At 40.4% G+C, this 23955-nt stretch overlaps 1 protein-coding gene across 3 annotated transcripts in view; it reads right to left on the reverse strand.

Annotated features, from left to right (window-relative positions):
- LOC144492725 (Golgi apparatus protein 1-like) overlaps positions 1–23955 on the reverse strand; it is a 129231-nt gene that overhangs the window by 58154 nt on the left and 47122 nt on the right. For all 3 annotated transcript variants that reach the window (XM_078211083.1, XM_078211082.1, XM_078211084.1), the window contains exons 2-4: positions 4300–4332; positions 2214–2300; positions 1019–1234 (exon numbers count right to left, since the gene is read on the reverse strand). In XM_078211083.1, coding sequence (XP_078067209.1) covers positions 1019–1234; positions 2214–2300; positions 4300–4332 — 336 coding nt within the window. The remainder of the gene's footprint in view (positions 1–1018; positions 1235–2213; positions 2301–4299; positions 4333–23955) is intronic.

A 23955-nucleotide genomic window follows, 5' to 3' on the forward strand; every position in this document is an offset into this window, starting at 1 on the left:
ACCAGCCTTGATGTTGTACAGTAAGAATTAGAGTAGACATTAGAGCAAGCAATTAAAACCATTTTCAGTTCATCAGCCACTCTAATGGGCTATAATTAGGTTTGTGTCTATTGCTGAGGAGCTGTAGTTTCAAAGGGTACCTCTCCAATTAATGCATGGAGTTTCATAATGCAGCTGTATTTTCCCGATGGAAAAGCTTCACTGCTCTTTTAACTGGGTATAATCAGGGCACGTAGATAGGAAGGTGCAAAGCGACCACATTTTGAAAAGCAAATTAAAGTGATAAAGACAATTAAAGGGGAGAAATTGCTCCCAAATGCTAGCCTGCGAAAGGCCAGAAGGAATTGCATTGTCACACAAAGATGAGTATTCAACACAGATCAGGTTGCAGGATCTTTTCGACACGCTGATAGAATATGTACAGTTTCATTTTTTTTACACTCAAAACAAAATGCACTCAGTCAGCAGACATTCATGATTTTGAACAGCTAGTAAAGTTGGGAAAAGGAGGAGTATTGGCACTAGCTTTAAATTATATATTTTTTTCAGGTTTTGCCGAATTTTTGGCATTAAAGAATCCGTCATATCTGACGGAAAATGATTCCAAATACAAAGCTCTGCATTGGCATCAGCCAGCAATGGATTAAATATTTGCCACATGGTTTCAGTCTAATTCTACAGCTGCTCCTGCAAAGTATTCAATTTCCACATGCTTTCAGTCCATTGGCAACAACTCGTATGTTTAAAAAATGAATCTGCATCTGAAAACTAGCTTTAATGAATATTAAGCAGATTGTCTGTGAAAAGCATTCATTTTATAAAACACAACAACATTTGCACTTCACGAAACCAACTATTTGTAACTTTATAATATTTTTAACATAGTACAATGCCCCACCGCACTTCACAAGTGTTATAAAGCAAAATTGGACACCAAGTCACAAGAGGAGGAATAACACACCCCAACCTGCAAACAGTCAACACCACAGTGGCTCTAGCCACTGAGGCAGCACAGTACCTTCTCGCCAGGTCGAATGCTGCCACATTTGAGCTGGTTGATGTCATTCTTGCAACTGTCCATGAAACCACAGATGAGCTGGTAATCACTGAAAATGATGGCTGTCATTTTGGTTATGAATTGACGGCACTGGTATTCAGTAATGTTTGCACGGTGTTCAATCAAGCAGGAAATGACATAGCCTTTCCCTGGCTCCTGATCAGCACACTCTTTCACCTACAGAACAGAGAGGAGGTATTATAAAGGAACACACATCTACAAACATTATGCTATCTAGCAAATATTTTGCATTTCTATTTCTTGAAAGGTCCAAAGCTTAACTGCAGCTTTCCCCAGACAGGACCAGGCTAGTGGAATTGTACCAGCAATGAAAGCCCACCAAAGGTTCCTGAATATGCAAGCCATACTCTCATTTAAGTACTCTTAGTAGTAGGTGCATTAAAGCAGATAGAGGGAACAAGGTTCCTTTTCTCTTGACAACTCTCTGGATTGGTACTAGCAATGGGTTCTGCCACCAGTCTTCAAAATGGTGCCAGACATAGGTTGACCTGTAAGGACTGGGTCCCGAGACTCGGAACAATGCTCATGTCACTTTCAAGGCTGTTGACTATTTGCTTTATAGCATTTGCATATATTATTTCATATTTCTTGATCTGTTAAGCTAAATTCAGCTCAAAAGGAATCAAATCCACAAAACACACCCTGCTTCAAGGATCACATCATTCATTTGGGGAACGATTATGTTTGATCAGCAGTTCAACTGGCCAAGAAACAAACTCAGAGCAGTCAGGTTACAGATCAAATCTTTGGCTTCCTGTTGAATTGAAAGGAAAAGAAAGGAACAATCTGCAGAAGAGTATGAAGTAGGATTTAGAGAGCCTGCTTCCTAAAATTAGATCAACAAAATCCCTTGCGCAAATTAGTTCCATGAAACTAAATTTAGCCAATTTGAAAGAATACTGCAAACCCAACTTAATATAGCAGCTAGTAAAATCCTGAAAATGCATTTGAACCCACAGAAGAAACTCGCTGAGTGCCAGATTAAGAGTTAATGATGAAAGCTGGGTTACAAAAGTGCTTTCACAAAAAAAAAATCAAAATATCATCATGTCCAATTTAAGAGCATTGTTTTATTTTTGATCTAGTGTTTTGTGGTGCAGAGATTGACTATTTTAGATTCATGCACTTTACTTACTTCACTTAAGGTGGCCTTGCAAACTTCCCCTGCTGCAGCTTCAAATTTAGGGTCTGTAGTCAGGTTAAACTTGTAGTTCCACAACAGCTGAAAGAGAAATTGAATTAAATGGGGATCTATGGTAAATCACTTCATTAAAAGCACTGCTAAAAAAATCTGTCTTGTATCATCTTATGGCACGTGTGCATTTATTAAAAACAAATCTTGTGATAGCATTTATCTAATATCAACAGAAAATGTTAACATAGAGATCAGTATCTCAAACAGAAAGCAAATAATTTACTCAAGGACACATGAACGCTCGTCGTAGATACCAACAACCAGATACCCACACTCAACTGACTTATATCACACAGCTCAGTGCCAGACATTTAGACACTCCAGGGGCAAAATTATCAAACTCTCAATTCTCATTAAAACTAATTGCATGTACTACCAAAGCAGGTATGAGAATCTGTCTAAATTGGCAATATCCAGAAGCTTCGAGGAAACGTACACAAAACTGTCTCCTGGGTGAGTACCATAGTACTTTTGTTGTAAATTAATTTACAGGATGCGGGCATCACTGACGAGGCGAGCTTTTATTGCCCATCTCAAAATATCATTGAACTGAGTGGCTTGCTAAGCCATTTCAGAATATTTAAGCGTTAACCACATGACTGTACATGTACAAATCAGGTGGCAATTGATAATGGTTTCATGGTCATTAGATTTTTAATTCCAGATATTTATTGAATTCAAATTACATCACCCATAGTGGGATGTGAACCCAGGTCCCAAGAGTAGTACCATGGGTCTCTGAAAACTAGTCTAGTGACAATACCATTACACCACGCCTCCCCTTAATGCAAGTATGAAGGAATCGCTCATTTCCACATTCTCTTATTCATTTACTGTAAGACAGACAGAGACATGAGCAGGGCATATGGGGGTAGGAGGAAGTGCTACTTTTTCTCCACCTCTCTTTCCCCCCTCCCCCCAAAAAAGCCGATCCAGCAATGTGTAATAAACCAAAGAAACCCTACAGTACAGAAAGAGGCCATTTGGCCCATCGAGTCTGCACCGACCACAATCTCATCCATGCCCTACCCCCATATCCCTACATATTTACCCACTAATCCCTCTAACCTACGCATCTCAGGACACCATGGGCAATTTTTAGCATGGCCAATCAACCTAACCCGCACATCTTTGGACTGTGGGAGGAAACCGGAGCACCCAGGAGGAAACCCACGCAGACCCGAGGAGAATGTGCAAACTCCACACAGACAGTGACCCAAGCCGGGAATCGAACCCAGGTCTCTGGAGCTGTGAAGCAGCAGTGCTAACCACTGTGCTACCGTGCCGCCCCATGGTGTAATGGTTCACATAGCTTTGAAGAATATTTAATGAAAATCTAAACTTCAAGTGATGTACTTTCCAATTCACAAAACTACATAACCAAAATCTCAAATGAGTCTTTTTCTTGCCACCAATTTTTCCCTCCTCACCTGAAGGCATCACTGCATAATGGTACGGTGCATTAGGTCTGTTATCTTCCAGTGTCTCATCCAGATCATTTCTACAGACCCCAATCATTATCCAAAACCTTACCAGGTTGTTGTCTATGTTAAACAAGGGAATGCTTATTGTCTATGAACCTATAAAGTCAATGTTCAGCATGACAAAACAAAGCCCTGTTGACAAGTATCGCCTAAAATAGATGTCCCCTAGTATAATGACTGGGAGTGGGACTGTTAACTGCCCTTCCTTTTCTAGTAGCCCAGGTACCAGGTCTAACTGCACCCTCCCACTGGCAGAGATCATCTTACATGGCAGATTATGAAATGAACCTGGAATTTACTGGTCTGGATGAATCAACTGTAAACTGCTTTAAGCAACTGAGCAAATGGCTGGACATAAACTTAAATTACTATGATGATGAATAATGGCTATGTTTATTCACCATGGCTCCTGATACTGCCCTCCAATAAAGAAAGATTAAACAGTTAAAATGACAAAGCCAAAAATGTAGAAACCTTAAATCAACAGAATCTGAAAGATGTTTCAATACATGTAAGAGCATCTGAAGATTTGGTTTACTCACATGGTTGCAGTCAGAGGAAATCTCATCATCGACCTGTGAAAGAAGATAGAAACCATCAGTCTTACCACTGAACTTCAAGGAGTTTTGAATGTGTTTTTGAAAAATCAAATCATGTTTTAAAATGTCCAATTGAGATAGATTGTGCAGATTTTACATTCAGTAACAAACATGAATTACCTCGATAAACTTGACTTAAAAAAACACTTCTCAAAGCCAATGCAATTCTGAGCACAATTTGTACCCAGGTTGCCAGTTGCATCCAGATCAGAATATTTACATCTTATAACTGTTATTCATAAGTCTTGGCCACAATCTTAGCCATCTCCTCCACATGGAAGCAGAGAACTGGCAACAGGAATTAATTCACTGCAATCGAGAAACTCAACCTGACTACTGCAGACCTCTGCTTACATGAAAGGAGGATTTTTCTTTTAGGTTGGAGTCTTTGAGAAGGGTGGCAACTCATAGGACACTACAATGTTAAATGCATAACACAAAAAAGAGCCTTGGGAAGTATTTACTTGTGGGTGTCTTCCAGCTTTTAAAGGGAATGTTAAATGTCACCTGTAAGCAGGACCTTCTGGTCTGCGGGTTCAATAAAAAGCAATGAGTACCAAGTTTGATGGAACTTTATTTCATCTGTAATCACAATTCAGATATCCAGCATTTGACTTTGTAAACACAAATGCCTGCAAAGAATTTCCTGCTGTTATTGCTCCAGCCATGGTTCCATGCAGATGCAAACTGCAATAGTCTTATGGAACTGCCCTTGTTAAACATACCAAGCAAAAGCAACACATCAGCAAGTTTAAGTGAACAGCTGTTTTCACAATTCAGCAAGATAACCAAAACTCCACCTTCTCTGATATACACCCTCCGGGTCAGGTTTGGAATATTTAGTGCTTGTGTCCCAAAAGCTGACCATCAATCCTCTAATAGGATTGGTTGACGACACAAGCAAGCTGAACTGGAATTACATAGTAAGAGAAACATGCCTCAAGAGCAAGAATGAGGAGAAAGTCAACAGTATAACTTTAGTTGTACAACTACTTCTACTAAAAAACAAGACAAGTTCTTGAAGCTAAAGATTTGTCACCAGATATCATGGTCTTACTGTTTAAAAAGCAGTGTTGCTGGCCATGTCAATTTGTTTTAATGTTGTTGACAATCAGCCATTTCAAATCATAAAAGCTTTCATCAAATGTTATTCCAATAATGAAATGGAGTCCACAAAGGGCAGTGACATATTAAAGAGATGTGTTTTTTATTTGCAAATGAAAACCTGAAATATCCGAAATGCTTTTACTATACTTGGACTTATTGTATGATTTGATTCTCACTATAAAGGGAACTAGGACAAAACGTAGGTGGTCAAATGGCCTTTCATGTATGTTCCTTGAGAACATGCGGAATCCACTTGGGATCAACATCTGAGAATAAACCTCACCAATCTTTGCTAATTGACATTGTTCTGCCCCAAATGTCACCCAATAACTCACTGCATCTATCTCCACTCCTTAAGCAGTAGCTCAAACTACTGCTTCCAGGAATCCAACCCTTATGAATAGGAATGTGGGGGGGAAAAAAACACTGATTTTGATCTGACCATCCAGGGAGCTGCAGGAACATCAATGCCCTAGTTGTAAGGAAACTAGAAACAGCAGAAATCAGTGAGGTGACCATAACTGTTGAGTGAATAACCTGGTGCTGCACTAATTCTTTTGGAATAATGGACTATAGGCCAACAGGATGGTATGATAATGGATGCAAGGCATGACATGGAAAACAGATCAACGGTTTATCAATTGATTCACTGTCACACAGCATTATCTGCTGTCCCATTATACACTGTCACAAACTTGCATAGTGTCACCAAAAGCCACAATACTTCAGAAATGCTGAGGCCACTCATCATATTTAATTGGCAACAAATTAGTGCCTATAAGAAAACATTAATCTATCATGTGTTAAGTTAACTTTTAAAACCCAATAAATATAACTAGTCATTGATTTAATCAGTTCATCTGTTTATATTTTCATCCCAAGGTGGGGGAGACAGGTATGCATCTGAAGGTCATGAGGGCAATACAAAAAGATTGGGGAGGAGGGTACAGGAGAAATAGGTTCCGTTGTTTTACTGTGCAAAAGATTTTCCAGTTTATCGAATCATGGCATCAGCCTACAGTCCATTATGCCAAAGATTACTGTAATGCTGGATTATTCAGTGTCAGAGTTCTTCACATTCCCATTTACAAGTTTTCCATTCCTAGAAGCTGCAGGTTGAACTGTTACTTAAGCAGCGTAAGTGGTTAGGGTGAACCATTGGGTGGCTTTTAGGTCAGAAAATGCCAAAACCAGTGCTGTTTCACCAGAATGGATAACTGGACTAGAAGATAACTCAGAATTAAGTATTCTTTATTGAGCTGTACAAAGATATCCACCATGCTCGATTATATTAGTCTGTTACAATTATATTGTTACGCAACAATAAATGCAAGACACAATGGAGAGTAGAAAACAGCTCATCAATTGATTCACTGTCACAATGTTAGTTGCAGACCCATTATACGCATATCATAATGTTGCATTTACAAGGCTATCTAAAGGCATAGTACTCTTAGAATGCTGTGACTGATTTTTAATCGGCGATAAGTATGGAAATAATTCACTAATCTGTTCAAAATTGATCTAACATACACTGAAGAGCATTTAAACCTAATGAATAGAACCAAGTTGTTGATTCATCTGGATTGATATCATGCGCTCAATACAATCAATAGCATATGGGCCTAGTGAATGAATGCAGGCACTGATGTAAGAATACAGCAAAGCACGGGCCATTCTCAAGCGAGGTATTGGAAATGCAACTAACAGGAAATCCGGCTGATAATACAGACTTGAATTTGAAGAATAGCATGGCCTTGAGCAGCATAGGTGATGCAACTCAAAATAAAAACACCACATTAAAAGGTTACATGAAATATAAACCTGCCCCACAGATCTTTCTTAAAGAACGACCCTTGAAATGGCAATTTTCCCTCTGTCTCAATATAACCAAAGACTTGCCTTCCTTTTCCACCTAATTATTTTGCTTTCTCCTTTAATAAAGGCATCAACTACTTCTCAGAATACATACACATGTAATATATGCTTCATCAGTACGTTGTCAAAACAGGCAGTGTTGGCAATCTATTCAACTTCAGTTACACATACAGTTCTGTGCAGCTTAGTCACCTTGAACAACTAAGCTCAGCCCAGAATACAAGGACACAAGCAATGGGAGTAGATGTTATGGCCTGTCAAGCCTGTCCCACCATTCAATCCGATCACAGATTATCTTGGCTTCAACTCTATTTTTATGCTCACTCCCCATATCCCTTAATTCCTGAAGACACCTAAAATCCACCTATCCAAGCCTTAAATGTATTCAGCGATGGAGCACCCATTCTCTAACCCTTTCGGTTAGAGAATTCCAAAGATTCATAACCCTTTGAGTGAAGTAATTTCTCATTTCAGTCCAAAATGACTGACCCCTTACTCAGACTCTGTCCCTGTGTTTAAGATTCCCCAACCAACAGAAACAAACAATCTTTTAATGTCCACCCTATCAAGCCCCTTCAGAATTTTATAGGTTTCAATGAGATGAACTCTCATTCTTTTAAATGCCAGGGAATACAAACTCAATTTACTCAGGACAATTTAATTGTAGGACAAACCCCCCATCCCAGGAATCAATTTTATGAATCCTCGCTGTACTGCCTCCGATGCACGGTACTCTACGTAATTGTGGAAAGACTTGTACTCCAATCCCCTTGGAATAAAAGCCAACATGCCATCTGCCTTACTATATTTCTTACTGGTTTGCATTCATGTTCTATTTTTCCCCCTCAACTTTTTGGTGGCCCGTAGCTGGTTTCTAAAACACTCCCAATCCTTAGACTTGCTACTGGTTCTTGCAACATAGTAAGCCTCTTCTAATCTAATACTATCCTTAACATTCTGGATAAACCATGAGTTTTTTTTTAATGGAATGTATTTTTGTTGAAGATTTTGAATTGTTCTAAATGTTTCCCACTATTCATTCACCTCCATTTACCCAATTAACTTTAACCAGTTCTCCCCTTAACTTTGCAATTGGCTTTGTTTTAAGTTTTAAGATTTTTGCTTACAATGGGAGCATGTCACTTTCAAACTTAACATGGAATTCAATGGTATTATGATCACTATTTCCCAGTGGATTTGTCACTACAATATTAATTAACCCTGCTTCATTACAAGATTTAAGATAGCTTTATCCCCACAATGCATTGCTGCAATAAATGATCACAAAAGCATTCTTCAAACTCTTCTCCATCCACTCTTGCCAATTTGATTGTCCCAGTCTAAGATGATTTAACTGCCTCACAATTATTATGCTTCCTTTGTTGCAGGCTCCAATTTCTTACTGAATGCTCTGTTTAGTGTCATAATTACTGTTTTTGTTTTTTTTGGGGGGGGGGGGGCTGCTATAAACCACTTCCACTGGTTTTGCTGACTCGTCATTCCTAATTTCCAACCATATTGATTCTACTTACTCATCATCTGAAGCCAGATTCTTTCTCACTAATGTCTGGAAGCCATTCTTTACTATCAAGACTACCCCTCTCTATTTGCCATTCTGTCTTTCAGAAATATTGTGTACCCTGGAATATTTATTTCCCATACTTGATCATCTCGTAATCATGACTCAGTAATGGCAATTAAATCCAAATTATTTGCCTCTATCTGTGCCACTAATTCATCTCATCACAAATGCTTTGTGCATCCTGATAAATAATCTTTAATTTTTTTTTTACTATCTATTCCTTGCAATGTATTTATTGTGGAGCCCATCCCAATGGAACAGTTCACTCTTCCCCAAGAATGTCAGTTTCATGATTTACAATTATCCTCAAGTGCACACCAGTGTTACCAGCTCATCATTTCCTTAATTTTCAAGATGGAAATCAGTTTTAATATTGAGATAAAGATGTCAAAAAAAGTTGAACCATCAGATCAACTTGAAATTCCAGCACAGCAAGCCAGAGAGCATGATGTTTTTGAAGTCCAAGAAGAGTTAACAGCCAAGAGAAACACTCTCCTTTGGGCGAGTCCAGAACAAGAGGTAGAAGATAGCCATTAAGAGATTTAATATAGAATTTCGAAAAGCATTCCTTTACACATGGATGAGAATGTGCTACGGCATAGAATGTTTGAAACAGATATTAATACTTTGAAGCGAGTCTTAATGCATAGATGGAGAAAACTTGTGTGAAATGCAAATACCAGCATAGACTAGTTAAATCAAATTACCATTTCAGTACTGTAAATTCTGTTTTTCTATGCAATATTAACTGATTAACTCAGATTTTCTCTGTTTGGCTATGATATAGAAGGCATGCCATTTTATTTTTCCCTACCAGTATCACAAGATCATTGAAAACTTATCTACTGGTTGGGACTGTGCTACATTGTGGGCATGTGCCTCTTTTTCACATCTCATTTTACCCTACCTCTATCAAAACATGCCTCACTAAAGCTTTCTGAATTGAGTCAGAAAAACAAAGACCCAAAAGGGGTTAAGGAAAAGTAGGGGCATTGACTCTCAACGTTTAGAGTAAATTGGACAGCAACGTCTAGAGAACTAGACATGTAGTTCAACGCAGCAATCAGAGTTGCAGTCCATTGCCCTGCTCCTCCAGTAGCTGCGCTATACTGCATTTTACTGAGACACTGTGTTCAAACATATGAAATAATATCAAGTTATTGTACTTACCCATGAGATGCAACTAAAGTCACGAGAAAAAAATTACAATTTGTCTAGTCTATTGCAAAAGTCTCAATTCACTCAAACCTCTCTCACCGAAAATTTACTTTTACAAGTATAGAATCTCATCACTTCAGATTTTAATTGTTAGTGACCTGATTTTGTAAATATTATATATCTGATCTCTCAGTGCCCCTTTCCTTTCCCTCTACATTTCTCTATGTGAATTAACTATTATAAATTAACTTTCCTGGCTTGGACTTGACAGTTCATTAAGAGTTATTCAGTCTGATTGGATAAGGATAAACAAAGTTGCTTGCCCTGTTTACAGGTCCCAGATCATTTCGAGGGCACCATGCTGAAATGGAATTTCATTACTGTACTGCAGGTTTCAGTGCAAAAAAGCCATAGAAAAGTCAGTTAAAAATGCAGGCCATTGAACTTAGGAGCCCTTCACAATAATGGAGAAAAATCAGTCCAAACTCAATTTTATCACTTCAAAAGTGTGAAGAACTCGCACCACGTCCAAAGAACTAACACCATTCAGAAATGACAACAAGCAATGAGACAAATTAAATTTGCACTTTACATGTCAGTGCTTCCTCCATTATTGGAGCAACTTGCATCCAGTTCAATTATGTTGTATTGTAAACAGGCTAATATCACAATCAAAATCAAATTATTTAATCCTGCAGTGGAAATCTTTTTTAATCCCATGACAGTTTATATTCTCTTCACATGTCAAACAGGGCCCCATTGCAATCTAAGCATTCCAATTGACAATATCCTACTCTGCCCAAATTAAATGGCCATGTATGCAATTCTTCCTCATCCCAAGGCCATCTCTGGAAATCTAGGATAGGAAAGGTGAACAGAGTGAACAGATCTCATGAGTCGATTCTGTATCAATTAAATAAATGGTGGAAATATTCAGCAGGTCTGGCGGCATCTGTAGAGAGAAAGAGTTAATATTTCAGGTCAATTACCTTTTGACAGAATGCTTTCCAATCTGACCTTTTAGCTATAATAAAAAGGTCACTGACCTGAAACATCAATTCTCTTCGCAGATACAGTCTGACTTGCTGAGCATTTTCAGCATTGTATTAGTTCAGATTTCCAGCATTCACAACATTTTGCTTCTCTGATCTATAAATATCCTCCTCAGTTAATTCCCTCTACTTACCCATTCTTTGGCCATCAGTTTCACATGGAGCTGATGGCTTTTTAAAATAAAATGCAGGCCATTGAACTTAGCAATTCCATGGAGGTACAGTCAAGCCATCCTTGTATGATGTTGCAGTTATAAATAATTTTTTAATAAACTCCATTTCCAAAACACACACTGGTGATGGAGTTCATTTTTAAAGACTGAAGTAGTTTTATTTTTATCTATGTCACTGTGGTTTTAACAGTGACTGCAAACGGCAGAAACCAAACTGAAACTTGATACCCAAGTGAAATGCAATGAAACCCATTGCCTTGATGCACAAGTCTCAAAAAGCCATCACAAATTTTATAATCAATAATGTAGTTTCAAAACAGCAAACAAATGACACACAACATAAATATTATGTCTAAATCCTGCAAATTACAGTAAGCTATACAATGTTGTGTTAATTTATGGATAAATTACTGATTTATTTGGTCTTCCCAATGTGTCAGAAACTACACACTTTTTCACTATCCTGTGTGCCAGTATAGATGGGAGATGATCCAGCTTTCAGTGAAGCAGTGACAAGTTTATTATGCAACTATGCATTAGCGTAAAATATTGTACATTCAACCTTCCATCTTTTGATTTACAATAGGCACTTTCACAGTCCAAAAATAGGAAAATAATGTATGTTCATTTAACAATTGAAACACTCACTGAACTGGCTCAAATTAGTCTTAAACCCACTGTCAGAAAGAAACATTAATAGAGTCAGTGCTGCATGCTAGGTATTGTAATATCCTAAAAGTCAATTCACAGACAAATCCTAGATGTTTTTTGATTGAAGTGTGATGCCATCTTATTCAAAATGGTTCTGTGACAGGACACAAGGTAATTTTAAAGCGGTTCTGGAGCAGGGCCCATATTGAATACTGAGATCAACTCCTTTGGAAAGGTGGGAGAGAGTTAAAACCATTACAGTAAGATTGACATTGTGTGACTTCGTCCTACAGGCCAACATCAGCACAGTGGGGCACCAATTTGTAAAACCAGTGCGCAATTTAGAGCCTGGCACCACAGGTAAATTGTCACACATTAACCAGCAGCCAAGTGAACAGAAATGAGAATATGCCTGGGAATATGACTTCAACGGTTATGGGAGGGGAAGAGAAAGTGTATTTGCAAAATAAATAGCTTTTCTGAAAAAATAATCCAACTGGGACCTTCAGTATTTCAGTTAAGGCAAGTACCATGAGCCATACAGATCAGAAACCTACTAGTTATCACCAAGGCTCAATATAATGCCAACTCAGGAGTGGAGCTGAAGGATATTCATTGACCCTCATCTCAGCAAGTAATCAATATCTTCCAGGTTGAGGAAAACGGACAGGTCAAAATAGGAGGAAAGAAAAACTGCTTGCAAATATACAATCAATGCACCACTGCAAATGAACTGCAACTACAGTTGTTCATTATTTCCATATTTAAACTGGAATAAACTAATAGTCTGTTTTTATAACAATCTATTAAAGCATTTTAAAATCTGAATTTAGCCAATAAAAGCGAAGAACAGTTTGAATCGCGCGCACAGCCTTCTTTTAAAAAAGTTCACAACTGCATCACTATTATCAACACTTTGACTTTGAGGGAGCTTGATTACAACGGGAAGTCAGCTCACATTGAGAAGTTATTTATGAAGTAAACCCAGCCTGTAGACCATAAGATAATTAGGCAATTCAGTCCATCAAGTCCGCTCCGCCATTCAATCATGGCTGATAAGTTTCTCAACCCTATTCTCCTGCCTTTTCCCCTTAATCTTTGATCCCTTTACCAATCAAGAACCTGTCTGTCTTAAATATACTCAATGACTTGGCCTCCATAGCCTACTGTGACAATGAATTCCATAGATTCACCACCTTCTGGCTAAAGGAATTCCTCCTCATCTTGGTTATAAAGGGTCATCCCTTTATTCTGAGGCTGTGCCCTCGGATCCTAGTCTCACCTACTAATGGAAACATCTTCCCCACGTCCACTCTATCCGGGCCTTTCAGTATTCTACAAGTCTTTAAGGAACAGTTGTTAGGGCTGCAGGACAGGCATGTGCCTGTAAAAAAGGATAGGAAGGGTAGGATTCGAGAACCGTGGATAACCAGGGAAATTGAGGGACTGGTCAAAAAGAAAAGAGGCGTATGTTAGGTCCAGGCAGCTAAAAACGGAGGTAGCTCTGGAGGAGTACAAAGAAAGTAGGAAAGAACTCAAACGGGGAAAAAATCAGACCTCAGGGACAAAAGTGGGGAATTATGCTTGGAGCCCAAAGAAGTAGGGGAGATCCTAAATGAATACTTTGCGTCGGTATTCACAAAGGAGAGGGATGTGTTGACTGGGAGTGTCTCGGAGGGGAGTGTTGAACCGTTGGAGAAAATCTCCATTACAAGGGAGGAAGTGTTAGGTTTGTTAGAGAATATAAAGACTGACAAATCCCCAGGGCCTGATGGAATCTATCCAAGGCTGCTCAGGGAGACGAGAGATGAAATCGCTGGGCCTCTGACGCAAATCTTTGTCTCATCACTGGACGCAGGTGAGGTTCCAGAGGATTGGAGGATAGCTAATGTGGTCCTGTTATTTAAGAAGGGTAGGATGGATAACCCGGGTAATTATAGGCCGGTGAGCCTGACGTCCGTGGTGGGGAAGTTGGAGAAGATTCTTAGAGATAGGATGTATGCACATTTAGAAAGGAATAAACTCATTAACGATAGTCAGCATGGTTTTGTGAGAGGGAGGTCATGCCTCACTAACCTGGTGGAGTTTTTTGAAGAAGTGACCAGAATGGTTGACGAGGGCAGGGCCATGGATGTCATCTATATGGACTTTAGTAAAGCGTTTGACAAAGTCCCTCATGGTAGGCTGGTGAAAAAGGTTGGATCTCATGGGATAAAGGGGGAGGTGGCTAGATGGGTGGAGAACTGGCTTGGTCACAGAAGACAGAGGGTGGTAGTGGAAGGGTCTTTTTCCGGCTGGAGGCCTGAGACTAGTGGTGTTCCGCAGGGCTCTGGATTGGGACCTCTGCTGTTTGTGATTTATAGAAACGATCTGGAAGGTGGTGTAACTGGGGTGATCAGTAAGTTTGCGGACGACACAAAATTGGCAGGACTTGCAGATAGTGAGGAGCATTGTCAGAAGCTACAGAAGGATATAGATAGGCTGGAAATTTGGGCAACGAAATGGCAGATGGAGTTCAATCCTGATAAATGCGAAGTGATGCATTTTGGTAGAAATAATGTAGGGAGGAGCTATACGATAAATGGCAGAACCATAAAGGGTGTAGATACGCAGAGGGACCTGGGTGTGCAAGTCCACAGATCCTTGAAGGTGACGTCACAGGTGGAGAAGGCGGCATATGGCATGCTTGCCTTTATACTCTATGCCCTGTCCTATAAAAGTTGGGGTCTGATGTTGCCGATGTATAGAACGTTGGTTCGGCCGCATTTGGAATACTGCGTCCAGTTCTGGTCGCCACACTACCAGAAGGACGTGGAGGCTTTGGAGAGAGTACAGAGGAGGTTTACCAGGATGTTGCCTGGTATGGAGGGGCTTAGTTAGGAGGAGAGATTGGGTAAACTGGGATTGTTCTCCCTGGAAAGACGGAGGATGAGGGGAGACTTAATAGAGGTGTATAAAATTATGAAAGGCATAGATAGGGTGAACGGTGGGAAGCTTTTCCCCAGGTCAGTGGTGAAGTTCACGAGGGGTCATAGTTTCAGGGGGGAGAGGTTTAACACAGATATCAGAAGGACATATTTTACACAGAGGGTGGTGGGGCCTGGAATGCACTGCCTGGCAAGGTGGTGGAGGCGGACACACTGGGAACGTTTAAGACTTATCTAGATAGCCATATGAACGGAGGGATACTAAAGAATGGTCTAGTTTGGACCAGGGAGCGGCACGGGCTTGAAGGGCCGAAGGGCCTGTTCCTGTGCTGTATTGTTCTTTGTTCTTTCCATGAGATCCCCCCACCCCACCCACCCATCTAAACACAATTGAGTACAGACCCAGAGTTCTCAAAAGTCCTCATACATTTAAGGTTTTCATTCCTGGGATCATTCTCGTGAACCTCCTCTGGACCTTCTCCACGACCAGCACATCCTTCCTTAGGTATGGGGCCCAAAACTGCTCACAATATTCCAAATGTGGTCTGACCAGAGCCTCCGCAGTACATCCCTGCTTTTGTATTCTAGTCCTCTTGAAATGATTGCTAACATTGCATGTGCCTTCCTAACTACCAATTCAACCTGCAAGTTGACCTCAAGAGAATCCTGAATTAGGACTCCCAAGTCCCTTTGTGCTTCCGATTTCAGAATTCTCTCCCCATTTAGAAAATAGTCAATGCCTCTATTCTTCCTACCCAAGTGCATAACCTCGCACTTTCCCACAATGTATTCCATCTGCCACTTCTTTGTTCACTCTCTTAACCTGTCCAAGTCCTTCTGCAGCCACCCTGTCCCTCCACCTATCTTTGAGTCATCTGCAAACTTAGTCACAATACCCTCAGTTCCTTCATCTAGTTCATTGATGTATAAAGTGAAAAATTGTGGTTCCAACATTGACCCCTGCCGAACTCCACTAGTCACTGGCTGCCATCCTGAAAAGGACACTCTATCCCTACTCTCTACCTTCTGCCAGTCAACCAATTTTCGATCCATGTTACTACCTTGTCTCTAACACCATGGGCTCTTATCTTGTTCAGCAGCCTCCTGTGCGGCACCTTGTCAAAGGCCTCCTGGAGATCCAAACAGATAACATCCACTGCCTCTCCTTTGTCTAACCTGCTCATTATCTCCTCAAACAATTCTAACAGATTTGTCGGGCATGACCTCCCCTTGATGAAACCAAGCTGACTTTGCCCTATTTTGCCCTTCATACACCTTTATTTACTGCAGCTCCCTCAGGAACATTTTTAGGTTTAGCAAACCAACCACTGCTTTCAACCTTGAGGATTCTGGGATCACATTTTAGATGGCATGTTCAGGGTTAAGACCCTGGAACAAGGCTGCCAGCTCAACAAAGTCAGGTTTCCAAACATATGAGCAGCAAGCATTTGCTCAATCTAAAGCAGTGTTTCTCAAGTGCAATCCATGGCCTGCAAAGTCCTTCAGGTGATCCGCAGGCTGGTCTAAAATGCAAGTCACTGATGCATAATGCCATCGGCTTGAGGCCAGACAAGAGAACAGGCCAGCATGATGTCACATAACCAAACTGTTTCATGTGCATGCAGCATGATTTGCCATAAGCATGAGCGGCAATCAATACCACTCAGTTTTTGTCAGCTTGCTCTTTTCGGATTGGTCAGTGGGTTGATTTGGTGTGCAAAACCTGTGGCATGTGGTGCTGCACAGGACAAGAGCAAGTGAGGCTCATACTGTATTAATTCAGGGCACAGAGAGCAGCTAAATCCAGGCATCACAAAACAGTTTCTTTGTTATGTTTTCACTTGTTTGGAATAATTTCTGGTTGACCCAAGGCTCTTCAGCTGACAGGTCAGGCAGGTCTCAAAGCTGGTTCCCCAGCCTCTAAAAAAGCCCCTGCAGCCTGTCAAATCCAGAACCTGCCAGATGTAACTCTTCAATCTAATTTTCAGCTCTCATTATTTCCTTTTCCTTCCCTCCACGGATGGGAAAAATTTAAACTTCTCCTTATTAATACAGGTTGAGTGATCTGATGTGGTGTCAATGTGAGGTCTGCCAACAAAAATGGGGACAGCCTGGGTCAGCATGCCATAGGAATGGGGAGGTGTGTGGCAGGGAAGAGGGGTGTGGGAATGATATGAGAGGGATTAAAGAAATAGGGCAGTTATGGCATAAGGATAAAATGGCCTGGGGATTTAAAAATAATTTCACCACAACTGCAATATCATTTTTAACACCCGAGAGGCTGAAAATGAACATAAACTGGCTGTTCAAATTATCTTATTTGGGTTTCATCAAAAGCAGCAAGTAGCAAATCAAAATTGGTGGGATAGAATCAGCTCGGTGGCGCAGTGATTAGCAACTGCTGCCTCGCAGCATCAGGGACCCAGGTTCGATTTCAGCTTTGGGAACAGCCAGCCAGTGCATTCTCCCCATTTCTGTGTGGGTTTCCTCCAAGCGCCAAATATGTGTAGGTTAGGTGGATTAGCTGTGGTAATTGTGCAAGATTATTGGGATAGAGGGGAGGGGAGGGACTGGCTGAGATGGATGAAATATCAGTGGGGGATCATTTTGGAGACTGTCTGGAGATTGGTTGACTGGAGTTTTCATATTCTCCCCATGTCTGCGTGGGTTTCCTCCAGGTGCTCTGGTTTCCTCTCAGTCCAAAGTTGTGCAGGTTAGGGTGATTGGCCATGCTAAATTGCCCCTTAGTGTCCCAAGATGTACGTGTTAAGAGAGTGAGCAGGGTACATTTGTGGGGTTACGAGGATAGGGAAGATACTCTTTCGGAGAGTTGGTGCAGACTCTATGGGCTGAATGACCTCCTTCTGCACTGCAGGGATTCTATGAATCAGTAGGTGGCCTGCCAAGGACTTTTGCTTTAGCAAATCGGTCTGCAAATGTTAAAGTTTATGAACCACTGCAGCAGCCATAGATGTTGTCTCAACTTGCAATAATACATATGTGCTAGGTGCTATAAATGATTCTAAACATTTGAACTCACATTGATTGCACTGTTTTTCTACTCTGGTTATTGCCTCAATATCTGCCTTGACATTTTCAACTACCTCAGTTTTGTTTCATGGCTTACAATGCTCTGTAAGCGCCAACCGCCACCTGTAAACATCAAAGAGGAATTCAGAATCTCAAGTGTTATGACATATTCCAGTGAACTGAGTACATACATTTACAAACAACTAAAATTCAATAGTGTTCATGAATACTCCAAAGTGGACAGTGCAGAAGCCTGGAAAAAAGGGCAGTTGCAGAATGGACTTGAAATCTTAAATTTACTCGCATAAACTCTTATCACTCCATTGAAGTCAGCAGATTATGGACTAAATAATAGTTTTCTTTTCATTTGACCAATCTCCAAAATGAAATGTTACATCATAGAAGACAGTTATTTGGCCCACAATGCCTGGCTAATTCTTAGGTTGATCGAACAATTATTCCCTCGTTCATTCCCTATAGCCTTGCAAATGTCATCCCTTCAAATATCTATCCAATTTCCTTTCATCAGCTACTGTTGAATCTTCTTTGACTGTCATTTTAGGCAGCACATTCTACACAATAAAACAAAAATACACCGCATGTTTCTAGGTCCCTCTGGTACTTTTGACATTTACCCTAAATATGTCCTTCTAAGAAGCCCACCAACACCTCTACTTCCTCAGGCGGCTAAGGAAATTTGGCATGTCCAATACGACTCAACAACTTTTACAGATGCACCATAGAAAGCATTCTTTCTGGTTGCATCACAGCTTGGTGTGGCTCCTGCTCTGTCCGAGACCGCAAAAAACTGCAAAGGATCGTGAATGAAGAAGCCGAGTCCATCATGCAAACCAGCCTCCCATCGTTGACTCAGTATATACTTTTCGCTGCCTCGGAAAAGCAGCTAGCATAATCAAGGACCCTGCGCACCCAGGACATTCTCTCTTCTACCTTCTTCCATCAGGAAAAAGATACAAAAGTTTGACGATATGTACCAACCGATTCAAGAAACAGCTTCTTCCCTGTGGCCATTAGGCTTCTGAATAGACCTACCTCCTATTAAGCTGATCTTTCTCTACATTCTACCTATGAATGTAACACTACATTCTGCACTCTCTCCTTTCCTTCTGTATATGCAGTGTGCTTTGTCTGTTTAGCGTGCAAGAAACACTTTTCACTGTACATTAATACACGTGACAATGAATCAAATAGGCATACTATTCCAGTGTAACTGCTTAGTTTCTGTACTTTGTCTCTATTAATAAAGTCATGAATTCCCTGCCACCTTCAAACATTTGTGTACATGCACCCAACTCCCCTTTTAAAATACCATTTATTTTGATAGTAAAAATAAGCAGGGTTGGGAAGGGACCGAGAGTTCAGCAAAAGTAATGGGGCATTGGTGACTATGGAGATAGTAGGGAATAGAAAAAGTAAAGCTAAAAACACCATTTGAATTTGCAAAACAATTGCAACAATATATAAATTAATAGCACAGATAGAAATTAATGGACTTGATCTAATAGCCATTATGGTGATGTAGTTTCAGTGGCCAGACTGGGAATTTAAACATTCTAAGTTGCTTCACTTTTAGTGGAGAAATAAAATGGAAAAGTAGTAAAGGATGAGATAAAGACTGCATAGAAAAAGGATCTTGGCTCAGAAAATCAGGATGTAGAATTCTTTTGGGTGGAGGAAAGAAACAAGGGGCTAAAAACAATGATAGGAGCACTTGATAGACTCCCTAACAGCAGTTATGATGTCGGGCAAAGTATACATCAGAAAATTAGAGGTACATTTAACAAGAATACAGAAATCATGGAGGACTTTAATCATCATATAGCTGGGGCAAACAAAATTTCAGTAATAGTGCAGAGGATGAACTCATGGAATACATTTAAAATGGTTTTCTAGATCAGTGTGTCAAGGAACCAGTTAGGGAACAGGCAATTTTAGATTTGACATCGTACAATGAGACCATGTTCATTAATAACCTTCTGGAGAAGAGTGAACATGACAGAATTTTATATCGAGTTAGAGAGCAATTTAGTTGACGCTGTGTTTTAATGTGAAAAAAGCAAACTATGTGGTTATATGGGGAGTATTGGCAAAATGGATTGGGAATCGAGATTAAAAAATGGTGGTGGATAATGGCAAATATTTATAGTAATACTTCATAATTCACAACCATTACACATTCCCATAAGGAATAAAAACCTCACTGGAAAAGTGGTCCTACCATGATTAACAAAGACATTTAAAGGATAGCACAGAGGAAAAGGATTATAATGTTGTCATAGTGAGACAGGCCAGGATAGAAAATGTAAACAAAAATATGCAACAAAGCAAATCGCGTTGTAAACAACTGTAAAAAATCAAAGCTAAATGGTCTTCATCTGAACACAAAGTATTTGCAACTAGATGAGTTGATAGGACAGACTGCAACATATATATCAGCTACTACAGAAACGCGGCTGCAGTGTGACCAGGACTGGGTGCTGAACATTCCAAGGTATGAATGTCCCGAAAGAACAGCCCAAAGGGGAAGGAAGGTAGGGTAGCGTTGTTAATCAAGGAATGCTTCTGAGCAGTGTTTCGTCATGATATAAAAGGCAGTGGAAAGAGATGTAGAATTGGTTTGGGTTGAAAGCATGAATAGCAGGGGAAGGAGGACATGGGTGGGAGTAGTAAGGGCAGGTTTGAAGGGAACTGCAATTATCATGGGAGATTGTAATCTGCATATTGATTGGGCAAACCAAACCAGCAAGGGTAGCATAGAAGAATAATTTGTGGAATGCATCAGCGATCACTTTTTCGAGCATTGTGTTGTGGAACCTACCCAGAATTGGGCTATTTTAGATTTGGTTTTGTGTAATGAAGGAGGATTAATAAGGGATCGTATGGCTATGGATCCCCTAACGGCATAGTAACCACAATATGATAAAATTACAGATACAGTTTGAGGGTGAATGCCATAGGTCCTTAACCAGTGCCTTTAACTTAAATAAAGGCAATTATAATGGCATGAGGGAGCAGTTGACCAAGATGAACTGGTAAACAAGATACGAGTGAGTGGATAAGCAATGGCAGATACTCAAACAATTGGTCTATAATGCTCAGCAGAAGTTTATCCCAATCAAAAAAGGAGATTCCATGAGAAAGAGGCAAAATCCATGTTTAACAAAGGGAGGTCAAGGATAATGTTAAATTGAAAAGCAGGATATACAAAGTGGCAAGGGATAGTGGTAGACCAGATGAGTGGGAAGTTTTAGCATCCAGCAATAAAAGATTTTAAAACTCAAAAGGAGAAAATGAATTTTGAGAGAAAACTTGCATGAAGCATTCAAACAAACAGTAAGAGTTTCTATGGATTTATAAACAGGAGGCGGGTGGCCAAGGTAGATATGGGACCTTTATTGAACGAGGTTGGTGAATTGTTAACAGCAAACAAGAAATGGCCGATACGCTAAATAATTTTTTTGCAATAGTCTTCACTGTGGAAGACATTGCAAATATTCCTAGGATATCAGATGGCTGATTTCAAATACCATGGATAGAACTTATAAAAATCCCAATTACAAGAGACAGAGTATTAGCGGAACTCAAACGGCTAAAGGCAGACAAGTAGCCAGGATCCAACGAACTGCACACTAGGGTTTTAATGGAAGTGGCTACAGAGAGAGTGGATCCATTGGTTGAAATTTTTCATAACTTGCTAAATTCTGGGAGGAGACCAGAAGATTGGAAAACAGCCAATGTGACTCCTGTGTTCAGCCATCTGATATCCTAGGAATATTTGCAATGTCTTCCATAGTGAAGACTATTGCAAAAAAATTATTTAGCATATCCGCCATTTCTTGTTTGCTGTTAACAATTCACCAGCCTCGCTCAAAAAGGGAGAAAGACAAAAGGCAGGGAACTATAGGCTAGTTAGTTTATCAATTTTTGGCAAGACACTAGAGTCAATAATTGAAGAGGAAATAACTAATCATTTAGGAAAGCTGAACATAATCAAACATGGTCAACATGAAAGGTTTGATCAAAGGTAAATCATATTTGACAAATTTGTTTGACTCCTTTGAGGATATAATTGGGAAACTAGATAGAGAACCTGCAGATGTAGTGTATTTAGATACACTAGTTAGATAATGGCATGGTGGCAGTGGTTAGCACTGCTGCCTCACAGCACCAGGAGCCCAGGTTCGATTCCTGCCTTGGGTGACTGTCTGTGGAGTTTACACATTCTCCCCATGTCTGCGTGGGTGTCCTCCGGCTGCTCCGGTTTCCTCCCACAGTCCAAAGATATGCGGGCTAGGTCGATTGGCCATGCTAAATTGTGCCTTAGTGTCAGGAGGTTAGTAGTGTAAATAAGTGTTATGAGGATAGGGCCTGGGTGGGATTGCGATCGGTGCAGACTCGATGGGCCAAATGGCCTCTTTCTGTGCTGTAGGGATTCTATGATTCAAAAGGCATTTGACAAGGTGCCACAGACTAGGCTGGTGCATAAAGTAAAAGCTCATGGAATTGGAGGAAGTGTGGTGGCATGAATTGAAAACTGGCTGTCAAATATAAAACACGAGTTGAAATAAATGAGTCCTTTTCAACATGGAAAGATGCAACTAGTGGAGTGCCACAGGGATCATTTCTTGGCCCGCAATTGTTCACTATTTATATTAATGACCTGGAGGAAGGAACAGAATCCAAGGTTTCCAAATTTGCTGATGATACGAAAAGAAGTGGAAGGGCATGGTTGTGATGAGGATATTGTGGTTCTACAACAGGATATAGATAGATTGGATGACTGGGTGAAAAGCTGACAAATTGAATTTAATGTGGGTAAGTGTGAAATCATGCACTTCGGTAGGAGGAATTAAAAGGCAAATGATCTAAATGGAGAGACACCGCAGGTGAATGAACTACAGAGGGACCCAAGTGTTCTCATGCTCAAAGCACAAAAAGCAGGCAGGTCCAACAAGTAGACATTTTGGCCTTTATTGCAAAGGGATTGGAATTTAAAAATAGGAAGGTTTTGTTGCAATTGTACAGGTTGTTAGTGAGGCCTCAGCTGGAACACTGCATGCAGTTTTCGTCCCCTTACCTCAAAAAAGGATATAGTAACACTGGAGGCAGTCCAAAGGAGATTCACCAGGCTAATTCCTGAGATGAGAGGGTTGTCCTATCAAGGGAGATTAAATAACTTGGGTCTGTATTCCTTGAAGTTAAGAGTGAGGGGGTGACCTTATTCAAACATACAAGATCCTGAGGGGGCTTGACAAGGATGGTGAGATGTTTTCACTAGGGGGGGACTCGAGCAAGAGGACATAGGTTCAAGATAAAGGGCCAGTCATTTAAAACTGAGCTGAGTAGGTATTTCTTCTCTCAGAGGGTGATGAAATGTCAGGAATTCTCTGCCCCAGAGGGTGGTGAAGCCTGGATCATTTAAAGTGGAGGTGGATAAATATTCAACAGATTGAGAAATAGAGGGCTCTGGGAAATGGCGCAGAAAAGGAGTTGAGGCCAGCATAGATCAGCCATAGTCGTATTGAATGGCAGGACAGGCCTGGTGGCCTACTTACTCCTGCTTCTATTTCTTGTGTTGTGTTCTAAACTTGTATTTGTTTAGAGGCAGATACAGGATAAATAATAGTGAGTAAAGAAATGGCAGAAATATTGAGCAAATTCTTTGTAATTGGCTTCAGAAGGCAGCACAAAATCTCCCAGAAGTAGTGGGGAACTAACAACTGGGTGAAAATGAGGTGCTTAAGGATTCAAATTTAAAACAAAGTACTGGAGAAACCAGTGCGACCAAAAGTCAACAAGTCTCCTGAACATGGAAACCTGCAGCCAAAGGTTTTTAAAAAAAAGAGTGGTGAGGGGTACCGGATGCATTGGTTTTGATCTTCCAAAATTCCCTAGATTCCAGAACAATCTGTGTAATGCAAGCAGACAACCCCAATAATCAAGCAAGAGGAGAGAACAAGGCACTCTCGATCAGTTAGCGTGGCATTAATAGGGAAAATGCGAGAACATATTGTTAGAAA

Source organism: Mustelus asterias, chromosome 4, assembly GCF_964213995.1.
Source record: "Mustelus asterias chromosome 4, sMusAst1.hap1.1, whole genome shotgun sequence".
In the NCBI taxonomy this organism is placed as follows: Eukaryota; Metazoa; Chordata; class Chondrichthyes; order Carcharhiniformes; family Triakidae; genus Mustelus; species Mustelus asterias.